Source organism: Saimiri boliviensis, chromosome 4, assembly GCF_048565385.1.
Source record: "Saimiri boliviensis isolate mSaiBol1 chromosome 4, mSaiBol1.pri, whole genome shotgun sequence".
Taxonomy (NCBI): Eukaryota; Metazoa; Chordata; class Mammalia; order Primates; family Cebidae; genus Saimiri; species Saimiri boliviensis.
In genome coordinates this window covers 155,814,438-155,836,601 of record NC_133452.1, presented here as the reverse complement: position 1 = coordinate 155,836,601, position 22,164 = coordinate 155,814,438, and the positions used below count along the sequence as shown (strand labels likewise).

The 22,164-nt window shown below is 41.6% G+C and overlaps 1 protein-coding gene and 1 pseudogene across 8 annotated transcripts in view; both read left to right on the top strand.

Annotated features, from left to right (window-relative positions):
- KIF13A (kinesin family member 13A) overlaps nucleotides 1-22,164 on the top strand; it is a 226,989-nt gene that overhangs the window by 125,230 nt on the left and 79,595 nt on the right. For all 8 annotated transcript variants that reach the window (XM_074398485.1, XM_074398480.1, XM_074398482.1 and 5 more), the window contains exons 6-9: nucleotides 888-1,068; nucleotides 5,092-5,179; nucleotides 6,645-6,779; nucleotides 7,625-7,737. In XM_074398485.1, coding sequence (XP_074254586.1) covers nucleotides 888-1,068; nucleotides 5,092-5,179; nucleotides 6,645-6,779; nucleotides 7,625-7,737 — 517 coding nt within the window. The remainder of the gene's footprint in view (nucleotides 1-887; nucleotides 1,069-5,091; nucleotides 5,180-6,644; nucleotides 6,780-7,624; nucleotides 7,738-22,164) is intronic.
- On the top strand, nucleotides 7,745-22,160 carry LOC141584403 (large ribosomal subunit protein eL19-like; annotated as a pseudogene).

Genomic DNA, 22,164 nt, shown 5'->3' with positions numbered 1-22,164 from the left:
TAATCCCAGCACTTGGTCAGTGGATTGAAAGATCAGGAGTTCAGGACCATTTTGGCTAACATGGTGAAACTCTGTCTCTACTAAAAGTACAAAAATAAGCCAGGTATGGTGGCCCACACCTATAATCCCAGCTACTCAGGAGGCTGAGGCAGGAGAATCACTTTAACCCAGGTGGTGGAGGTTGCAGTGAGCTTACATTGCACCATTGCACTCCAGCCTGGGTGATAGAGTGAGACTCTGTCTCAAAATAATAATAATAATAATAATAATAATAATAATAATTACCAGTTTCTCCGTATAAATGGCATAGTAAAAATGATAGAAAAACTCTTAGTTTCATCCTATACTGAGGACTTTCACTAGGATACAGAAGTAATGACAGATTATTAAACCTAAGCTTATGAAGAAGTTGGTTGAAGCAAGCAAAACAAAAACATATTAATGGCTCAGCCATGAACACTCTGAGCCAGATCTTTCAACAATAAGGTAGAAATAAATAAATAAATCATAACAGTGCTGCCTAATATCACATGACAGGATAACTAGGAGATGCAGACGAGAGAATATATGTAATGTAATATATGGTGTGTTACTTAATGTATAGTTGGAATTTTACTATACATACTTACAAATGTGTTTTTAGTGGTTGCATTTATACACATCATCTGTAAGTGAGGTGCCCTCCAGATCTTGCCGACCCACACTGGAAGCCCTGAGTGTAATGGAAAGAACAGTAGCCTGGGCATCCAAGAGCCTGGGTTTGAGGCTAAGTTGGCCACTTTTCTGCTCTGTGACCTTGGCCAGCATATGGGGAAACCTTGTATGGTTGAAGAATTGCATTTTGCTTCCTCCTCTACCCATTCTTCTTTCTGCTTGCTCTTCTCCAGGTTCGGGAAAATCCTTTTCCATGATGGGCCATGCTGAGCAGCTGGGCCTTATTCCAAGGCTCTGCTGTGCTTTATTTAAGAGGATCTCTTTGGAGCAAAATGAGTCACAGACCTTTAAAGTTGAAGTGTCCTATATGGAAATCTATAATGAGAAAGTTCGGGACCTTTTAGACCCCAAAGGGTAAGATTAAGACCCCAAATGGTCAAGATTAAGTGTGTTTGGGTGCAGGGGGGAGCGGGGAGTGCTTTTAAATGATTCTAAAGTTAAAATTGGAAGTGAATATACGTATTTAAGCTCTTGGTGACTATGCTGGTTTTTATTCATTTACAGAGAAATCATCAGCTTCTCAAAGTCTGTTGGTATACCCAGTGTTTTTCCTACATTAATGTATAAAGTTGCCTATGTGTGTATGTCCTTTGAAAAGATGTTTCTACAATTTTTTTTTTTTTTTTTTTTTTTTTTTTGCCACCATGAACTAGTCATAAAAATTGAGTTAGGAATAACACATTAGTTCTTCCATTTACATTGGAAAGCAGCACCTCTGTGTTAAAGGTAAAAGGGTTGAAGGATTGAAACATCCCAGCCTAGGCAAGCAATGCCTTTCCCTGGCTGTGCATTGGAATCATGTGGGGAATGTTTTAAGGATCCCCTTGCCTGATTCTCACACATAGAGACTGGATTCAGTAGACCCAGAGTGAAACCCAGCGATCTATTTAACTAGGTTATAAAAATAGATTTATTTGATTCATAGAGGATGGGGGACCATTTACTTTTTTTCAATTAAAAAATTTGGGGCCAGGTACAGTGGCTCATGCCTATAATCCCAACATTTTGGGAGGCTGAGTTGGGCAAATCACCTGAGGTCAGGAGTTCCAAACCAGCCTGACCAACATGGCAAAACCCCGTCTCTACTAAAAATGCAAAAATCAGCCAGGTGTATTTATTGGCACCTGTAATCCTAGCTACTTGGGAGGCTGAGGCAGGAGAATCACTTGAACCCAGGAGACTGGGGTTGCAGTGAGTTGAGATTGTGCCACCGCACTCCAGTCTGGGCAACAGAGGGAGACTCCATCTCAAAAAAAAAAAAAATTATACGGATTTACAAATAATATCTATTTATGGAAAATTTGGAAAAGAGGTAAAGTATAAAAAGAAATAAATATGACCTATAATCTCACCATTCAAAATAACCACTAGGCCAGGCGTGGTGGCTCACGCCTCTAATCCCAGCACTTTGGGAGGCCGAGGCATGTGGATCATGAGGTCAAGAGATTGAGACCATCCTGGTCAACATGGTGAAACCCCATCTCTACTAAAAATACAGAAATTAGCTGGGCATGGTGGCGCAGCCTGTAGTCCCAGCTATTTGGGAGGCTGAGGCAGAATTGCTTGAACCCAGGAGGCGGAGGTTGCAGTGAGCCGAGTTCATGCCATTGCACTCCAGCCTGGGTAACAAAAGCGAAACTCCATCTCAAAAAAACAAAACAAAACAAAACAAAACAATAAATAAACAAATAAATAAAATAACCACTAAGGCCAAGAGTGGTGGCTCATGCCTATAATCCCAGCATTTTGTGAGGCCGAGGTGGGTGGGTTACTTGAGATCGGGAGTTTGAAACCAGCCTGGCTAACATGGTGAAACACCGTCTCTACTAAAAATACAGAAGTTAGCCAGGCATGGTGGCAGACACCTGTAATTCTCAGCTACTCAGGTGGCTGAGGCAGGAGAATTGCTTGAACCTGGGAGACTTGGCCGTGAGCCAAGATTGTGCCACTGCATTTCAGCCTAGGCTGGAGTGATACTCCATCTAAAAAATAATAATAATGATTACTGTTACTACTTTGGTGCGTTTCGTCCAAAATTGTGGGTGACAAGGAAGTGACCCAATCAAAGAAAATGTTTATATTTAGTTTTAAGATGCCGTTAACTATTTAATGCATACAAAAGAACATTTATAACACCTGTAAAGCATAACGAGTAATAAAAACAACTGCCTACCTACATTTGGCTTAGCCAAAAGAACTCTGCCAATAAATAAATAAATTAATTAATTAATTAAAATAAATGGAACATGACCCATCACTGTGAAGTTCACTGTATGTTCCTCTTGGATCCATTTCCTACCCCTCCCCAAGGTAACTACTATTGTGAACTTTGTGTTTAGCATTCTCTTACTCTTCTTTAGCATTTACAAATAATTTTGCACAATTTTTAACTGTGTGTGACATAATATATGTGTGCTTTGGTGATTTGTTCCCCCTACCATGATTCATTTATTCTTATACTTGAAGTGCTAATGCATTTTTGCTGTCATCTAGCATTTCATTGCCTGATTATATCAATAATTCACCACTTCCCCTTTTTTGTGTGTGGTTCCTGCTTTTATCAGTACAGTGCTGCTCTGAAAGCATTGTTTTGCAGGTCTCCTCGTATAGGTGCAGGAGTTTCTAGGTAACACATTTAGGGGTGGAACTGTAAGTCACAAAATACTGAATCTCCCAGCTTTATTCAGTAGTGAAAAGTGTTGTACCAGTTTCCGCTCCCACCAACAGTATACAAGAATTTCAGATATTGGATACAATCACAGGCACTTGATCTTATACTAGATTTACTTTTTCTTGCTGCTGAATAGCATTATGGAATCTCTGGCAAGCAGCGTAAGCTGTGTACTGGATCATGTGCATTTAAGTAGCTCATTGTCACACTGAATTCTTCATCTTTGAAATAAAGGTGGTAGGCTGGGCACGGTGGTTTATACCTGTAATCCCAGCACTTTGGGAGGCCAAGGCGGGCAGAGCACAAGGTCAGGAGATCAAGATCATACTGGCCAACATGGTGAAACCCCATCTCTACTAAAAATACAAAAATTAGCCAGGCGTGGTGGCACCTGTAATCCCAGCTACTCAAGAGGCCGAGGGATAAGAATCGTTTGAACCCAGGTGGCAGAGGTTGCAGTGAGCCAAACTCACACCACTGCACTCCAGCCTGGTGGCAGAGCAAGACTCTGTCTCAGTAATTAATTAAATAAATTAAATAAAGAAATAAATAAAGAAATAAAGGTGGCAAAGCCTATTTTGTAGGGATATTATGAGAGTAAATGGCATAACTGAAAAGTGCTTCAGGGAACAGTGCTAGGATGCATTCAGTGATGATTCTTAGCTCCTTTTCCTCATGTATTAGTGATGCTACACATTGACTCTTAATTTGAAAGGTGATTAATATCTGTTGCCATGAAAAAGATGGCATATATAATATGGTCAGTATAGACATAACTTTGTTTTTAATTGTCTTTTGATAAACCGTTCATATGGGTTCCAAATGAGGCTTGTCATTTAAAAATTCAAAAAAGCTTTAAAATTTTTATTAGCAGAACCAGTTCTAAATAGGACAAACATCAATAATTATAAACAAGCTCTGTACTATCATTTCACTTTCTGTATACAAAAGTGTAAGCATAGAAGTCGCATAAACCAATGCAGACCTGAAGTAAAGTTTAAACATTTTAACATTGTTTACTACTAATTCAGAAATTTTGACCGGGCCTTGGTGGCTCACATCTGGCTTCACTATTCTGCCCAAGCTGGTCCTATACTTCCGGGTTCAAGCAGTCCTCCAGCCTCAGCCTCCCAAAATGCTGGGATTGACATCTCTACAAAAAAACATACAAATTAGCCATGCATAGTGGCATGGGCCTGCTACATGGGCAGCTGAGGTGGGAGAATTACCTGAGCAGGAGGTTGAGGCTATAATAAGTCAGGGTCATGCTGCTGCACTCTAGCCTAGGCAACAAAATGAGACCCTCTCTCAAAAAGTAAATACAATTTTAAGACATTATCCACCAAGAATATGCTTAGTTATGAAATAGACTAAAGGTTAAATTTGATCTGGCTTGTTCTTTGCTTCACTTTTTTCCCCCACCTTTGCCAAAGTATAACTGACAGCCTAACCCAGTAAGGTTTGTGACTAAAGGTAGAATGTTTCAAACAGTAACTTACTTTGAATAGAAATCAGAGTATAAAACACATTTCTCATGTGTAACATTGTTTTGCTAATCCAAATAAAGTAGCTTTTAGATTGGTTTCAGGGAGGAGTCATTAAAAAACTCTTTTGAAATTGTTATCTTGGTTACTATGTACTTACAAAGAAAGAAAAGCTTCCAACTTTGGTCTGATTCAATTTATTCCTTTTCCTACCTCCCACAGGAGTAGACAGTCTCTTAAAGTTCGAGAACATAAAGTTCTGGGACCATATGTAGATGGTTTATCTCAACTAGCTGTCACTAGTTTTGAGGTAAGTCCATTTTTTTTAATGTGATTAAAAGCTGACTATAAATCAAAGTGTGTAAGCGATATTGGATATATTTTATGTGGATGCTTTATAGCACAGTGATGCCACTCAGGGCCTCAGAAATCCAGTATTAGCACACTGCAGAGAGGAAAAGGGCATTTAATTACACTCTTCAAGCTGCTTTGTTGTGAAGGTTTTACAGTGTGGCCAAAAGGCCCAATGTTTTGAGGTTGCTGCGAATTTTCACTAATACTACTCTGTTACAACTGTTCTCCACTGATGCCAGTGACATCCTTCTAGACATGTGCTAGTCTAAACAGTCTTTGGCAGTTAATGCAGCGCTTTCTTTTTGGCAGGGTGACCTGCCTTGGTTGCTGTCCCTTCTGGCTCTTCTGTTTTTCTGAATCACTCCTCTTGCCATTGGCTGGCCTATTTTCCTTTATATTTACTCTTTGATCTTGTTAAGATCTGACTCAAGATTCTACTTCCATTTCTACAGTCATTGCTTTGGAAATCTCATAACACAAACTACTGTCTTTGTTGCTAAAGAATGTGAATGAATGAGTGGATGCGTGGAGGGACAAGTAAATCCCTGCACTTACTTTGTGCTGTCTGTGGGATGTGGCTGACCCATTATCACTGTCACCCCAGACTTAGTGTGGCTGGAATTAATCTGTGCAGTGACTGTCCAGCCATTCAAATCAAGATACCTATAGAATTGCTCTAATCAGAAATAGAGCACAGTGATCATTTTTAAAACATTTAGATTCTGAAATGATGGGTACCTTTTTGGTCTAAAGGGGCTAACTCGGCTCCTTCACTGAGGTCTCTGGTTCTTAGCTCAGTGTGGTCAGTATTGATGTTATCCTGTCACTTACTAGTAGGAGCCAGCGTGCTCTTGATCTGCGTCCCAGTTCTACCTCTTACTGGATGTGGGGGAAATGGCTTGACCTCCACGAATTTCAGCATCTTTGTGTGTAAAATCAAGAAAATAAAGTTCATTCAGCAAATGTTTCATAAGACCCCATAGGCTCCAGGTGTTCTAGGAGCGAGTGTACAAAGTTGAATAAGAAGAAATGCTGCCATCGGGGAGCCACAGTGTTGGAGGAGGCAGGCAGACAGCAGGCATCAGCGGGTTGGTAAGCACAGGAGAGTTAGTTAAATAAAGTCACTGCTGGTACTGATTATCACAGTGCTCAATAAATATTAGCTACCCCAGGAACCCAAAAAAGATAGGGACTCAGCTGAGAAAGAAGATAATTGGGAAATGAAAAAAGAATGAGGGAAACATTTCATACATTAGAAAGCCCTGAGTGAAGTGGACACTCAAACCATGCTCAGTGGAGGAGCGGCAGGGAGATTTTTATGGAAGGGAATCAGAGGAATCATAATTAATACATACACCTGGTGTGCAGGACCACATTCTTGTGTTTTGGCTTATGGTCTTTTCCCTATGCTTTGACCCTAGGATATTGAGTCATTGATGTCTGAGGGAAATAAGTCTCGAACGGTAGCGGCTACCAACATGAACGAGGAAAGCAGCCGCTCCCATGCTGTGTTCAATATCATCATCACGCAGACACTTTATGACCTGCAGTCTGGGGTGAGGGATTGGGCAGAACTTGGGCAGGGGGGTGGATGGAAGAATTAAAAGTGCTTACATAGGTAAAGTCTTTCATGGTTGTGTTCTATGGCTGAGAATTGAATGTTGGCTCTTCTGCTTACTAGATGAGCTACTTTGCTTAAATGATTTGATTTTGTAGGTCTTCCTTTATATTTGACTTTTAAAAAAAATGAATTTTGGCCTGGTGCAGTGGCTCATGACTGTAATTCTGTCACTTTGGGAGGCTGAGGCAGGAGGATTCCTTGAGGCCAGAAGTTCACGACCATCTTGTATAATATAGCGACACCCAGACTCTACAAAAGCAAAAAAGAAAAATAATTGTATTTTTTGTGCAAAGTCCCCAACAAGTGTGATGATATCACCATACAGCTTTTAATATATATCCTTTCATGCTGAAATTCCCATGGAAACAAATAACTCAGCTTCATAGTCATTGAGGGATATTAAAGAGGACACCACAACCTTTAGCCTAAAACCTTTTTTTCAGAAGAAGAAGGATTTGACCTGAATGTGCAGAAATCCTCATGTCCTAATATTTCCTCATAGGCATGTAAAATCTCTAGCATTCTGACAGTATTCCAGAAAGCTGGGTGTACTTGCTGCCCAGGTGCGAAACAAAAATGCTATATTTCCGTGCCAACTTAAATTTTAACTATGAAATTAATTCCTAGTTCAAATACCTCTTCTGACTGTTTAAAAACTTAAGAAATTTGCCATGTGAGAGTGGGGTGGATTGCTCAGTTATAGTGCTAATATATACCTAGATAACCATTTGGTTTTTTGCATTGATAAGTTTTTTTCTCTGTCTTATTTTCTCTAACCAGAACTCCGGGGAGAAAGTCAGTAAGGTCAGCTTGGTAGACCTGGCGGGTAGCGAGAGAGTATCTAAAACAGGAGCTGCAGGAGAGCGACTCAAAGAAGGCAGCAACATTAACAAGTAAGGTGGCTGGTGCTGAACAGCCTGGGTGGGAACAGCCTGGGTGATTTCCTTCTGGAGGGGATTCGTTGCATGATGAGGGTCAGATGGTTCTGATACACACGTTGTTCAAAGTCCGTACAGCTTTAGTAAACGGGGTTGAAGCCAAAAACAACCTGTGTCTATTAAGATGTATGAGGTTTTTAGCCAGGCATGGTGGCTCATGTCTGTAATCCCAGCACTTTGGGAAGCCAAGGCAGACGGATCACCTGAGGTCAGGAGTTTGAGACCAGCCTGGCCAACATGGCAAAACCCTGTATCTACTAAAAATACAAAAATTAAAAAATATATATATTAGTTAGGCCTGGTCACACACAGCTGTTATCCGAGCTGCTAGGGAGACTAATGCAGGAGAATCACTTGAACCTGGGAGGCAGAGGTTGCAGTGAGCCAAGGTTGTACTACTGCACTCCAGCCTGGGCAACAGAGTGAGACTTTATCTCAAAAAAAAAAAAAAAAAGTGTGTGGGGATTTTGTCCAGGTGCAGTGGCTTATGCCTGTAATCCCACATTTTGGGAGGCCAAGGTGGGTAGATCACGTGAGGCCAGGAGTTCAAAACCAGCCTGGGCAACGTGATGAAACTCCATTTCTACCTGCTCTCTACCCTGTCTCTACTAAAAACACAAAAATTATCTGGGCATGGTGGCACATGCCTATAATCCCAGCTACTCATGAGGCTGAGGCATGAGAATTACTTGACTCTGGGAGGCAAAGGTTGCGGTGAGCCGAGATCACTCCACTATACTCCAGCCTGGGCAACAGAGCAAGATTCTGTCTCAAAAAAAAAAAAAAAAAAAAAAAAAAAAAAAAAAGATGTATGAGGTTTAAGTAAAACTACATGGTGCAGCTTGCTCAAAAATGGCACAGACAAAATACCATGTTCTGACATATATGGAAGCTAATAAAGTTGATCTCATGGAAGTAGAGACAATAGTGATTATTAGGGGCTGGAAAGGGGAGGGTAGGGGGGAATAACCAGAGGTTGGTTAATGGTTACAAAATTACAGCTAAATTGGAGGAATAAATTCTGGTATTCCATAGCACTATAGGGTGACTGTAATTGACAATTTATTGTATATTTTCAAATAGCTAGGAAAGTGGATTTTCAGTGTTCCCAACACAAAAAAATGATAAGTATTTAAGGTGATAGATATACTAATTACTCTAAATCGATCAGTATACATTGTATATATGTATCAAAATATCACACTGTACCCCATAAATATGCACAATTGTGTTTCAAAAATAAAAGCAGGACACTAGGCACAGCAGCTCATGCCTATAATCCTAGCAGTTTGGGAGGCCAAGGTGGGTGGATCACCTAAGGTCAGGAGTTCAAGACCAGACTAGACAACATGATAAAACCTCTTCTCTACTAAAAATACAAAAAATTAGCCAAGCACGGTGGTAGACACCTGTAATCCCAGCTACTTGGGAGGCTGAAGCAGGAGAATCACTTCAACCCGGGGGTGGGGGGCGGGTTGCAGTGAGCCAAGATCACACCATTGCACTCCAGCCTGGACAACAAGAGTGAAACTTCGTCTCAAAAAATGAATGAATGAATGAAAAGCAAAAAATGTTACAAATGCATATGTGTATCATATATAATGCAGTCTTAGGTAAATGTAAGTCACAATTCTGTAAATCAAATTATATCTTAGATAAACTCAGGGAGCTTATTCTGAAAAGAAAATCTTCTTTGAATCCCTTTGTAAGGCTAATTCTGCTTAAATAGCAGTACCTTAGAAAAATTTCATAGTTATTGAATAGCTACCATACTGAAATCTCACTCTTTGCCTTGAGTGCCTGCGAGTGCCCCATGATGCCAGGAAGTCTGAAAGAAAGCAGAGGGTGGAAGATGAGGAGTAATTTGCCAGGTAGACACAGGAGTTACAAGCATTCCATGCAGAGGGCTCAGCACAGGTGCTGACGAAGGACTTGCTGTGAGGCCAGGCACAGTGGCTCACGTTAATCCCACCACTTTGGGAGGCTGAGGCAGAAGGCTCGCTTGAGCCCAGGAGTTTGAGACCAACCTGGGCAATGTAGTGAGATCACATTTCTATTTAAAAAAATAAAAAAGACTTGGTGTTTTTCGTTATGCAGTATCCCAGGACAGTCCGTGATGTGCAAGAGGAAGTCTCTTTGCTTTCCACCATTAAGGGAAGCAGAGTTTGAATTTAAGAGTGTGCATTCAAGCCAGACTGCCTGGGTTTAATCCTGCTTCCACCACTTCCTAGACATATATGTCATGGGCAAGTGATTTAACAACTCAGTGCTTCATTTTCTTATATGCAAAATGAAGTTAATAATTAGTGGCCGGGCACGGTGGCTCATGCCTGTAATCCCAGCACTTTGGGAGGCTGAGGCGGGTGATCACCTGAGGTCAGGTGTTTGAAACCAGCCTGGCCAATGTAGTGAAACTCCATCTCTACTAAAAATACAAAAATTGGCCAGGTACGAGTGGCTCACGCCTGTAATCCTAACACTTTGGGAGGTTGAGGCTGGCAGATCACCTGAGGTCAGGAGTTCAAGACCAGCCTGGCCAACAGGGTGAAACCCTGTCTCTACTAAAAATATGAAAATTAGCTGGGTGTGGTGGTGGGCACCTGTAATCCCAGCTACTTGGGAGACTGAGACAGGAGAATCACTTGAACCCAGGAGGTGGAGGTTACATTGAGCTGAGATTCATTGCACTCCAGACTGGATGACGAGAAACTCCATCTCAAAATAAAAAAAAATTAGCCAGGCGTGGTGGTGGGCATCTGTAATCCCAGCTATTTGGCTGGCTGAGGCAGGAAAATCACTTGAACTGGGAGGCGGAAGTTGCATTGAACCAAATCGTGCCACTGTACTCTAGCCTGGGCAATAAGAGCAAAACTCCATCTCAATAATAATATAATAATAATAATAATAAGTACTTCATAGATTTGTTAGGGCACTTAGTTTGCAGTGAATAAATATTTAATAGCTTTTGGGTTTTTTTGTCAGGATAACCATTATCATGATTTCAAATTCCGCAGAAAGTAGTTTAGTGTGTACTTGTGATCTTTTTCTGTTGAGCTGTAATAACTTAGGGTTTTGTTTCGGACAGAATGTGACAAGAGGAAATATATTCAGGAACGTGTTTGCACAGCTTGCATTTAAGATGACGTTAACACATTATTTTAGTATACAAAAGTTTGAAAATTAAAAGTAAAACAGTGGCGCCTCTATCAGATGGACACAGCCATACTCACTGGGAAAGACCACTACTATAGGGAGTTAATCATCCAGTCATTCTGTCTCCTGCTCTGATAACAAAGGATTTAGCTGTATTTCCTGACAAGGCACTGCAAGGTTCCAGACTGGCACTGCGGCCCTGCATTCCAAAATGAGTTCAGAAACCAGGATGGGGAGGCAGAAATCGGAGTGTGAATGAGCAGATACCAAAGAAAAGATTGCCATGCCCCCTGGGGATTACTTTGCAAGTGCTGTGCCGTGCCTGCTGGTGGGGTTTGTGGGATCACATGCTGGAAAGTCTGTAGACTTGTCGGAATGTAGAGTGTGTGTGTGTATGTGTGTGCATGACTAGCCTAAATATGGAATGACCACTAACTTTGTTGAGCTCTTGCTTGTGCCAGGCACTATTCTGAATGCTCCACATGCAGTGTCACATCACCATCAAGGCATGGGTCCGTTATCCCCATTTTACAGATGAGAAAATCAAGACAGAGCATAGTTTAATGATGTCTTCCAGGTCACCAAGTTCTAAGTGTGGATTTTGGGAATGGTTGCAGTCAGTCGGTCTCTGAGTCCAGGCTCAGCCACTGTAGCTACACTTGTGGGGGTGGCTGTGCATTCTGTTTGCCAGGCAGCATCTGGATGATACTTTTATCCCAGAGTAAATATAAATAGTGCCCCCTTAATTTTGGACGTGAATTTTTGTAGTGGACCTTACTGGATTACCCCAACGCTTGGTGATTACATAATTTAGATCATTTAGTAACTGGCTCTTTTTTCATAATGACTTGTTGAATTGAATGGAATTTTCTCAACATGTTACTCTTTTCTTCTCTCTCTCTTGTTTTTTTTTTTTTTTTTTTTTTTTAAGAGATGTGGTCTCACTATGTTGACCAGGCTGGCCTTAAACTCTTGACCTCAAGTGATTTTCCTATTTCAACCTCCCAAAGTGCTGGGATTATAGGTGTGAACCACTACTCTTGGCCTTGTCTTATTTATATACTGTCTCTTTCACAAATGGATGTATTTCTTACTAGTTTATAAGATATGATCTTCCTTTTTAAGGGTTCTTTATACTTTCAGAGCATTTTCATACACTCTGGGAGACTCATAACGTGTATTTTTGTTTCTTTTTTAAGAGGAGGAAACTGATGCTTAGAAACATTAAATAACATAAGTAAAATCCCAGCAAACATTTAGTATGCCTTGGCTGGGTACAGTGGCTCACCCCATAGTCCCAGGATTTTGGGAGACCGAGGCAAGTAGATCGCTTGAGGTTAGGAGTTCAAGACCAGCCTAACCAGTGTGGTGAAACCCTGTCTCTACTAAAAATACAAAAATTAACCAGGTGTGGTCATAGGTGCCTGTAATCCCAGTTATTCAGGAGGCTGTCTCAGAAAAAAAAAAAAAAAAAAAAAATGGCAGTTGAGTTCCTAAACTAAAGAAATCTCTGACACATTCTTAAACTTTCTCTGGGTTCCCACTTGGGTTTCTTTGGAGGAGCATTAATAATCCTCTTAAGCAGACCTGTCAAGGACTTCACACAAACATCAGTGTCTGCTTAATGGGCTGTGGATTTAGGAGCTTTGTGTCTCCTGAAGCTCTTGAGAACTGTAAGCATATGTTACTCCTTTCGTTAAAGAACTTAGGCACTGTGTGGCCTACTGCCAAGGAGTGCTCAGAGCCTAGGAGGTACAGGTCATCTGTGGACCATCTTCACAGGGGAATACATTTGAAAAGCCAATCTGGTGCTCCACCTGTTTAGTGAAGGTAGAATGAAGAAGCCTTTTCCTTGTCATTGCAGTCTGGCTGCTTCAGTTTTGCTGAGAACACATTTGGATCACAGAGCACTCTCTGATACCCTCGGACCCTGAAAATGGTTTCATTTTATTCTCAATAATGGCTAGTCACTAAATGCAAAAAATGTTTATCTAATGAGTATTATTCCCAGTCTCATTTCCATTTCAATTGCTGTGCTTAATAAACTAACATCAGTAAGCTAACATCTCCAAAAGTGGGTTCTATTGAACACTTGTTCTAGAGAAATTCATATGTGTTACTTCTAGGATTGTATCAGTATAATTTGTAAGCATGATATTTCTGCTATTTCATGTGACTCAGTGATATGCTTTGGCTGTGTCCCTACCCAAATCTCATCTTGAATTGTAGCTCCCATAATTACCATACTGTTGTGAGAGGGACCCTGTGGAAGTTAACTGTATCATGGGGGCAGTTTCCCCATACTGTTCTCATGGCATAGTGAATAAGTCTCATGAGATCTGATCATTTTATAAGCGGAAATCCCTTTTGCTTAGTTCCCATTCTTTGTCTTGCCTGCTGCCATGTAAGACGTGCCTTTTGCCTTTCACCATGATTGTGAGGCCTCCCCAGCCACGTGGAACTGTGAGTCCACTAAACCTCTTTTTCTTTAAAAATTACCCAGTCTTGGGTATGTCTTTATCAGTAGCTTGAAAATGGGCTAATATACTCACCCTTCCTTTTTTTCTTCTTGAGTACTTTCCGTGATTCTTGTTCATTCTCATACAGAAACCTCACTCTAAAGAGGTATTGCCTGAATAACAAAAGAGGAATTTGTATCAAGGGAGAAAAATAAAATGGCTTACTTCTGTCCGTTACTCAAGGGTAACGTCCTTCTTAATTTATGACTTGTATGTTACAAGGTCCATACATGTAAATAAAAACATGGATAGACATCTTTGCATTTAATAGGAGAGACCCATGAAGAACAGCAAAACTCTGCTCCTTGGGACACAGTATCCACTTGTTGGAAGAATGTGATAGGGTTACCCAAGGTTCCCTAAAGCATTTTTGTCAAATGGCTTTGGGAAGAAAAGGATCCTTGGGCAAATTATTTTGAGAAAGGATGATTATAAAATCTTTCTTTGGAGATTCACAGTGCTAAAAGCTCAGAGACATCCTGCAGTTAAATCCAGTATAACTGGGGCCGGGCGCGGCGGCTCAAGCCTGTAATCCCAGCACTTTGGGAGGCCAAGGTGGGTGGATCACGAGGTCGAGAGATCGAGACCATCCTGGTCAACATGGTGAAACCCCGTCTCTACTAAAAATACAAAAAATTAGCTGGGCATGGTGGTGCGTGCCTGTAATCCCAGCTACTCAGGAGGCTGAGGCAGGAGAATTGCCTGAACCCAGGAGGCGGAGGTTGTGGTGAGCCAAGATCGCGCCATTGCACTCCAGCCTGGGTAACAGGAGCGAAACTCCGTCTCAAAAAAAAAAAAATCCAGTATAACTTTGGCTTGTCATTCCCCAAACTTATTTGATGACAGAATTCTAGGTTTAAGATATATTAAGCTCCCAGAACAATAAAATATACACCAACATTTAAAAGTGTACACTGACATTTTCAGAAATGTCAGTATGTACTTTGTTGTTCTACCGCAACAATGAAATGGAAATGAGATTGGGAATGATACTCGGTAGATGAATATTCAGGTTAATGATTGGCATTAACCACTGGAAAACAATTTGAAAGGAAATGAGGCTGATACTGGAGCTATCATCATTGTCTTTGCTTTCCCATCATCTGATGGTACTGTCCTTTCCTCATAATTTGCCATCCATATCCTTCTCCATTTGTCCTTTACTGTTAAGAGTGAGGACTTACTGTGGAGAATGCTAAACTCAAATCCACTTATTTCATCATCTTTCAACTAATTATCTGTTTATTTTTTCTTTTTTTTTTTTTGAGATGGAGTCTCACTCTGTCACCCAGGCTAGAGTGTAGTGGCCTGATCTTGGCTCACTGCAACCTCTGCCTCCCGGGTTCAAGCAATTCTCCTGCCTCAGCCTCCCGGATAGCTGGGATTACAGGTGCGTGCCACCACGTTCAGTTAATTTTTGTATTTTTAGTCAAGACGAGGTTTCACCGTGTTGGCCAGGCTGGTCTCAAACTTCTGACCTCAGGTGTTCTCCCCACCTCAGCCTCCCAGTGTGCTGGGATTACAGGCATGAGCCACTGCACCCGGCCTCAGCGAATTATTTCAAAGCCAGGGATTACGTCTTGGAAATGCACACAGCTCTACTAACCTTAATGTGTGTTCATGTCGTCCTCATGATCTCAGGATGGCTCTACCATTCCAAACACTGGATCCATATCTGTAGTACAAACTAGAGAAAGGAAAAAGGAAGGCCAAAAAAACACAGGCTTCTGTCAGCTGAACATGTACCTGCTTTTATCAGGAAAACAACAGCTTTCTTGGAATCCCCACCCAGTAATGTTTACCTACGTCTCCTTGGCCAGAACTGTGTATAATGGCTACCTGAAGCTGCAGAGGAGTTTGGAAAATAGAGTTTTTAGCCCAGCACATTGCTTCCAGGAAAACTAGTGTTCTTTTAGCAAATAGCCCTCAATGTGTCCCCAAACTGTTACTGAATTAGTCCTTTTTAAACAGAGGTCCATGTTTTAGTCTTCACGAGATCTAGACTCAGATTAACTCTGCAGATGTTTACTGAGTGCTTTCCATCACAAACCAGGTACAGCAATTGCAGGGAGGAGTGTGTATGGCAAATTATACTGTGTACCCTCAAGGTAATCACAGTCTAAATAGAAAGGCAGAGAAATAGCTACACAAATCACTCCAGTAAAGTTTAATAAGTGTTATGTGTATGATCTTAAAACTGATTATTGGACTAATAAGTAAAATAACATTTGAAATCCATCCTGTACAATACAGATAGCACACACATCATATCCACTCCCAAGGAAAGAAATCTAATGGTCAGAGTTTCAGGGGCAATGGGTGCCGGTTAGGGGAAGGTGCAGAAAATTTTAAAAAGGTCGAATTATAACTCAGTTTTTTCCTCACTGGTTATATTTATTGGAGTGGCTATTATTTGGCTTTTGACCTTCCCAACTTTCTTTTACTATTTTTTTTTTTTTTGAGCTGAAGTTTCACTCTTCTTGCCCAGACTGGAGTGCCACGGCGCAATCTCAGTTCACTGCAGCCTCCACCTCCCCAGTTCAAGCAATTCTCCTGCCTCAGCCTCCCGTGTAGCTGAGATTACAGGCATGTGCCACCACACCCAGCTAATTTTTTCTCCATGTTGGTCAGGCTAGTCTCGAACCCCTGACCTCAGGTCATTCGCCCACCTCGGCCTCCCAAAGTGCTGGAATTACAGGCATGAGCCACTGCACCTGACCTCTTTTACTTTTTTAATCCTGAATTCTTCATTATGATAAGTAGATTTTTAAAAATTCTATCTTAAAACATGACTATCCTTTCATAAATGTCATCTCCTAGCTTAAGATTTACTTCCTCTTTAATCAGACACTTCCCACCCCTGCCTCAGAACTTATGGTGAGAGATTTAAAGATCAGGAGCTTCCTTACTATATCCAACTTCAGGAGCTGTGCTTCGGTAGGATCAGAAAGATTCCTGAAATAACGTATTTTGCCACTTAAATTGGCAAACAACTGTCCCCTTGTTCTGGATACCTATGAGGCCAGCAGGCTGCCCACTGAACTCTACCTTGAGAAGACAGTATTAGCAGAATCCATAATCAGTGATTTTTTATTATATTTTTAAGCTGCCTGCGAATAAAATATTCATGAAAATATGTAAGCCTGGCTAGGCTCAGTGGCTCATGCCTGTAATCCCAACACTTTAGGAGGCTGAGGTGGGAGGATCACTTGAGCCCAGGTGTTCGAGACCAGCCTGAGCAACATAGCCAGACCCCATTTCTACAAAAATTTTTAAAAATTAGCCAGGTGCATTGGTGCACACCTGTGGTCTCAGCTACTTGGGGGCGCTGAGGCAGGAGGATCACTTGATCCTGGGAGGTCAAGGCTGTGGTGAGCCAGGATTGTACCACTGCTCTCCATCCTGGGTGGCAGAGCAAGACCCTGTCTCAAAAAAAAAAAAAATATTTATACATGTATAAGTATATACATATACACACACACACATATACTTACGTGTGTGTGTGTGTGTGTGTATGTGTAGACACACAAACATGCACAGACACATACAGATAAGCCTGTGATTCACCTTTCAGATGTTGAACTTTCTAAAGTTTTGGGGATTCCAGAAGCCCCTGCATCATTGCTCCTGAGTGGAACGTAGAAGAAAAGGATAGTATGGGCTCCTCCTCCCTGGGTGACCTGATTATCTCTCACTTGCCATTGAATCCCACTCACACTGCAGTTACTTTTATTCTGTTCTGAGGGGATGATAATAGATTTAGGCAGAGTTCTTGTTCCGAACATGTGCATAGTCTTAGATAAGAGGGGTTAGCTTCTACTAATGATACACTTCTCTAACTGGATGAGTTACAGAGCAACATTCACGTGGAAAATGCAGTTGTATAACCACTTCCATCCACCCCTTTGCTGCTGCTTACATGCTATACTGATGTAGGGGAGAAAACATATTTTTCCTCTATTTCCGCTGCAAATTAGAGTGGCCAAAGACAGATTAACAAGAGAAAAGCAACTAGAATTTTAGTGGCATTTGCATCTTGCTTACACATGGGAGTACCAGGGATGAGTAACCCAAAGTGGTTATAACTTGGGCTTATGACTGGGCATGGTGGCTCACACCTGTAATCCCAGCGCTTTGGGAGACCGAGGCAGGAGGAGGCTAGTCTCTTCAGGAGGAAGAGACCAAGAAATAAAAGCTCCCCCTCTGAGCCCAGTTTTAAGCTGCCTAGGAATAAAATATTCAAGACCAGCCTAGGCAACAAAGTAAGGCCCCATCTCTACAAAAAATTAGCCGGGTGTGGTGGCATGCACCTGTAGTACCAGCTACTCAGGAGGCTGAGGTGGGAGGATCGCTTGAACCTGGGAGATTGAGGCTATAATGAGTCGTGATCATGCCAGTGCCTGCACAACAAAGGGATACTCTGTCTTTTAAAAAAACAGAAAGAAAAGAAAAGGGGTTTTGGGCTTCTGGATGAGAAGGTGTTTTGGGCAAGTTATGGGAAGGTGACCGGGAAAAGTATGGTGAACAAGAGTTGTCCAGAGAGCTTTGTTACATAGGTTTCTGTCACTTCTCCACTTTTAAGAGTTGTTAACAGTACTCCCATTCTTGGTGCTAGAGAGGGAAACACCTCTACAAATGGAAATGTCCTTTACAAAAGGAAAATTGATGCCCTGTTTTTAGAGCTTTTCCTGAGTCTGCTGGTTCTCAATGGCCTCTAGCTTAAAATAATCCATATTCTGGCACCCTTCAGTCATCTTGTAGACAAGACGTTGCACGGTGGACGTTGATGACACCATATCTTTCCTTTTTGCTCTCAAAGTGCTCTTTGGATTTTATGTTTCTACATTTAGGAGTGCCAGAAACTTTCTGTTTTTCCCCCTTACACTGTCAAAGTAGAAATTATAAGTAGTTGCCACAAGGTAAAGGAAAATCTCTTGGTGATAGAAAAATCCATGTCATCTCTAAAATGTATTTTCATGTGAAAGGTCACTGTTAACCACAAAATCACTAATACTGACATTTAAGTCACCGAGCTCTTTAGAGTTTGTGCAAGTTAAAATAATATCTGCCACACTGAGGTAGTAAAATATCTGGGATAGTTCAAAGAATTGTTTGCAGTAGAAGATGCTGATGGTTGGAGCTCATTCCTTTCCCTGCTGTGGCCACAGCCATGAGTATGCTGTAGCTTCTGAAGAGACTAGCCTCTAGTGTCCTCCACTGTGGCAAGAAGAAGGTCTGGTTGGACCCCAGTGAGATCAGTGAAATTGCCAATGCCAACTCCCATCAGCAGATCTAGAAGCTGATCAAAGATAGTCTGATCATCCACAAGCCTGTGATGGTCCATTTCCAGGCTGGATGCCTGAAAAACACCTCAGCCCAACAGAAGGGCAAGCACATGGGCACAGGTAAGCGGAAGGATACAGCCAATGCACAAATACCAGAGAAGGTCATGTGGATGAGGAGAATGAGGATTCTGCTCTGGCTGCTGAGAAGTTACCGGAATCTAAGATTGATCACCACGTGTATCACAGCCTTTACCTGTAGGTGAAGGGTAATGTATTCAAAAACAAGTGGATTCTCATGAGATAACAGCCACAAGCTGAAGGCAGACAAGGCCCACAGGAAGCTCCTGGCTGCCCAGGCTGAGGCCTGCAGGTCTGAGACCAAGGAAGCATGTAAGCACTGTGAAGAGGCCTCCAGGCAAGAAGGAGGAGATCATTAAGACTTTGTCCAAGGAGGAAGAGACCAAGAAATAAAAGCTCCCCCTTTGTATATACTGGCCTCCATGATTACATAGATCAACCATTAAAATAAAACAAGTTAAAAAAAAGTTGATAGTTGCAAAATGTGAAAAAAAGGCCCCGTATTCTATATTAAAGCAGAAATGTGTTTTTACCTTATATTGAACTCCTACTTGCCTCTATTATCACACACAGCATTTTTTTCCTAAAATTGTTAACTCTGGAGGAGTGATTGGACTTATTTTTTTTAAACAGCTGTGTTGAGAAGTAACTCACATGTAATATAGTTCGCCATTTTAAAGTGTGCCATTCAGTAGCTTTAATATATTCAAAGAGTTGAACAGCCATCACTGTAGTCTCATTTTAAAACATTTTCATCATACCCGACAGAAACCATGTACCCAAATCATTCCCTGTTACCCCATCCCCTGCCGCAGCACTAGTCAACCACTACCTCCATCTCTATAAATTTGCCTCTTCTAGATATTTCATATGAATGGAATCATACAGTGTATGGCCATGTTCACTTGCAATTGCTGCTATAACAGATTATCACACACCGAGTAGCTTAAAACAACAGAAATTTATTTCTCACATTTCTGCAGGCCAGAAGTCTGAAATCAAGTGGTCAGCAGGGTTTGTTCCCTCTTAGGGGGTCAGAGGGAGAATCTGTTCCATGCCTCTCTTTTTGCCTCTGTAAGGCCAGCGATTCTTAGCGTTCTTCGGCTCGCAGGCACATCACTCCAGTCTCTGCCTGAGTCTTCACGTCGCCATCTCCCCAGGGTGTCTTTACATGACCTTCTTATAAGGACTTCCCTCATTAGATTACAGCCCTTCCTAATCCAGCATGATCTCATCTCAACTGATTACAGCTGCAGGGACCCTATTTCCAAACAGCCTCACATTCTGAGGGTCTGGTGGACATGAATACTGTTCAACCCAGGACAACGGCCTTTTGTGTTTAGCTTCTTTCACGTCACATGATTTTGCCAGGGTTCATCCGTGTGGTAGTTGCTGTGATACATGTATCTGGACCTAATTCCCTTTTATGGCCAAATAATGTCCCACTGTGTGGATATACTAGATTTTATTCATCACTTCATCATTTGATGGGCATTGGGTCATTTCCACATTTTGACTTTTGTGAATAAGCTGCTTTGAATAGTGATGTATAAGTTTTTGTGTAGACTTATATTTTCATTTCTCTTGAGTTAGATGTGTTTAACTTTTAAATCTGTCAAGTGTGATGTACCTTTTTCTTTGTATAAATGTATGGGGTACAGTGCAATTTTGTTACATGCATAGATTGCGCAGTGGTCAAGTCAGGGCTTTTAAGGTATCCATCACCTGGCCATCCATCACCTGAATAACATACACTGTACTCATTATGTATTAATTAGGCTTCTTGGCCTGACACAGTGGTTGTAATCCCAGCACTTTGAGAGGCCAAGGCGGGTGGGTCACCAGAGGTCAGAAGTTTAAGAACAGCCTGGCCAACATGGTGAAACCCTATCTCTACTAAAAATACAAAGGTCAGCCAGGTGTGGTGGTGGGTGCCTGTAATCCCAGCTACTCAGGAGGCTGAGGCAGGAGAATTGCTTGAACCCAGGAGGTGGAGGTTGCAGTGAGCCAGATCACGCCACTGCACTCCAGCCTGGGTGACAGAGTAATACTCCATCTCAAAAAGAAAAAATTAATTAAGCTTCTTGTCATCCTCTCCCTTCTACTCCCTCACCCTTCCAAATCTCCACTGTCTATCATTCCAGTCTCTGTGTCCATGAGTCCACATTATTTAGCTTCCACTGATGAGTAAGAACACACAATATTTGTTCTTCTGTATCTTTCTATATTTTTTATTTTTTAATTTTAATTTTTTTTCTTGTTTTACTTAAGATATACATATTTATGCCACTCTGTGGTAATGGCTGTTAGTTATTAAAATTCTAACAGTCATTCTGATAAAATGAATTCTGGTTCATTTTCTGAATCTTGAGTTTGTGTTGTATTTCAGGGACTTTTCAGTGACTCATCTTTGGGGAATTATGTTTTATGGGAAATATGCTTCTTTCTTTACAGCTTATTTGTTGGAAATGTGTTGCTAACATTGCAAATAAAGCTGTCTAGTCTCTCACTTGCTGGTTTGTGTCCTTTGTTATTTGTAGTAGAATTTAACTTTTTTTTTTTTTTTCTGGAAACGGAGTCTTGCTCTATTGCCCAGGCTGGAGTGCAGTGGCACAGTCTCGGCTCACTGCAGCCTCCACCTCCCGGGTTCAAGCAGTTCTCCTGCCTCACTCAGCCTCCCGAGTAGCTGGGACCACAGGCACTTGCCACCATGCCCGGCTAATTTTTGTATTTTTAGTAGAGATGGGGTTTCACCATGTTGGCCAAGATGGTCTTGATCTCCTTACCTCGTGATCCAACCACCTCAGCTTCCCAAAGTGCTAGGATTACAGGCATGAGCTGCCACACCTGGCCGCATTTAAACCATTTGCAAAGCTCTTTGTCCTTGTGATATTTTGGTTTTTGTGGGATTTCTTTGGTTTTGTTTTTGTTTTTTGGAAAGAGTCTTGCTCTGTCATCCAGGCTGGAGTGTAGTGGCGTGATCTCAGCTCCCTGCAACCTCCACCTCTCGGGTTCCGGTGATTCTCTTGCTTCAGCCTCCCAAGTAGCTGGGCTTACAGGCACCTGCCACCACACCCAGCTAATTTTTGCATTTTTAGTAGAGATGGGTGTTTCTTCGTGTTGGCCAGGCTGGTCTCAAACCCCTGGCCTCAAGAAATTCACCCACCTCAGTCTCCCAAAGTACTGAGATTACGGGCATGAGCCACCAACACCTGGTCTCCTCCCCCACTTTCTTGACAAATTAGTAGGAACTTCGTGATATCAACTCTAGAGCCTTATTGTTCTGCATATTTTATGTTTAAACTAAATAAACATTTCATAAAACTAATTTTTTATTTTTTCTTGAC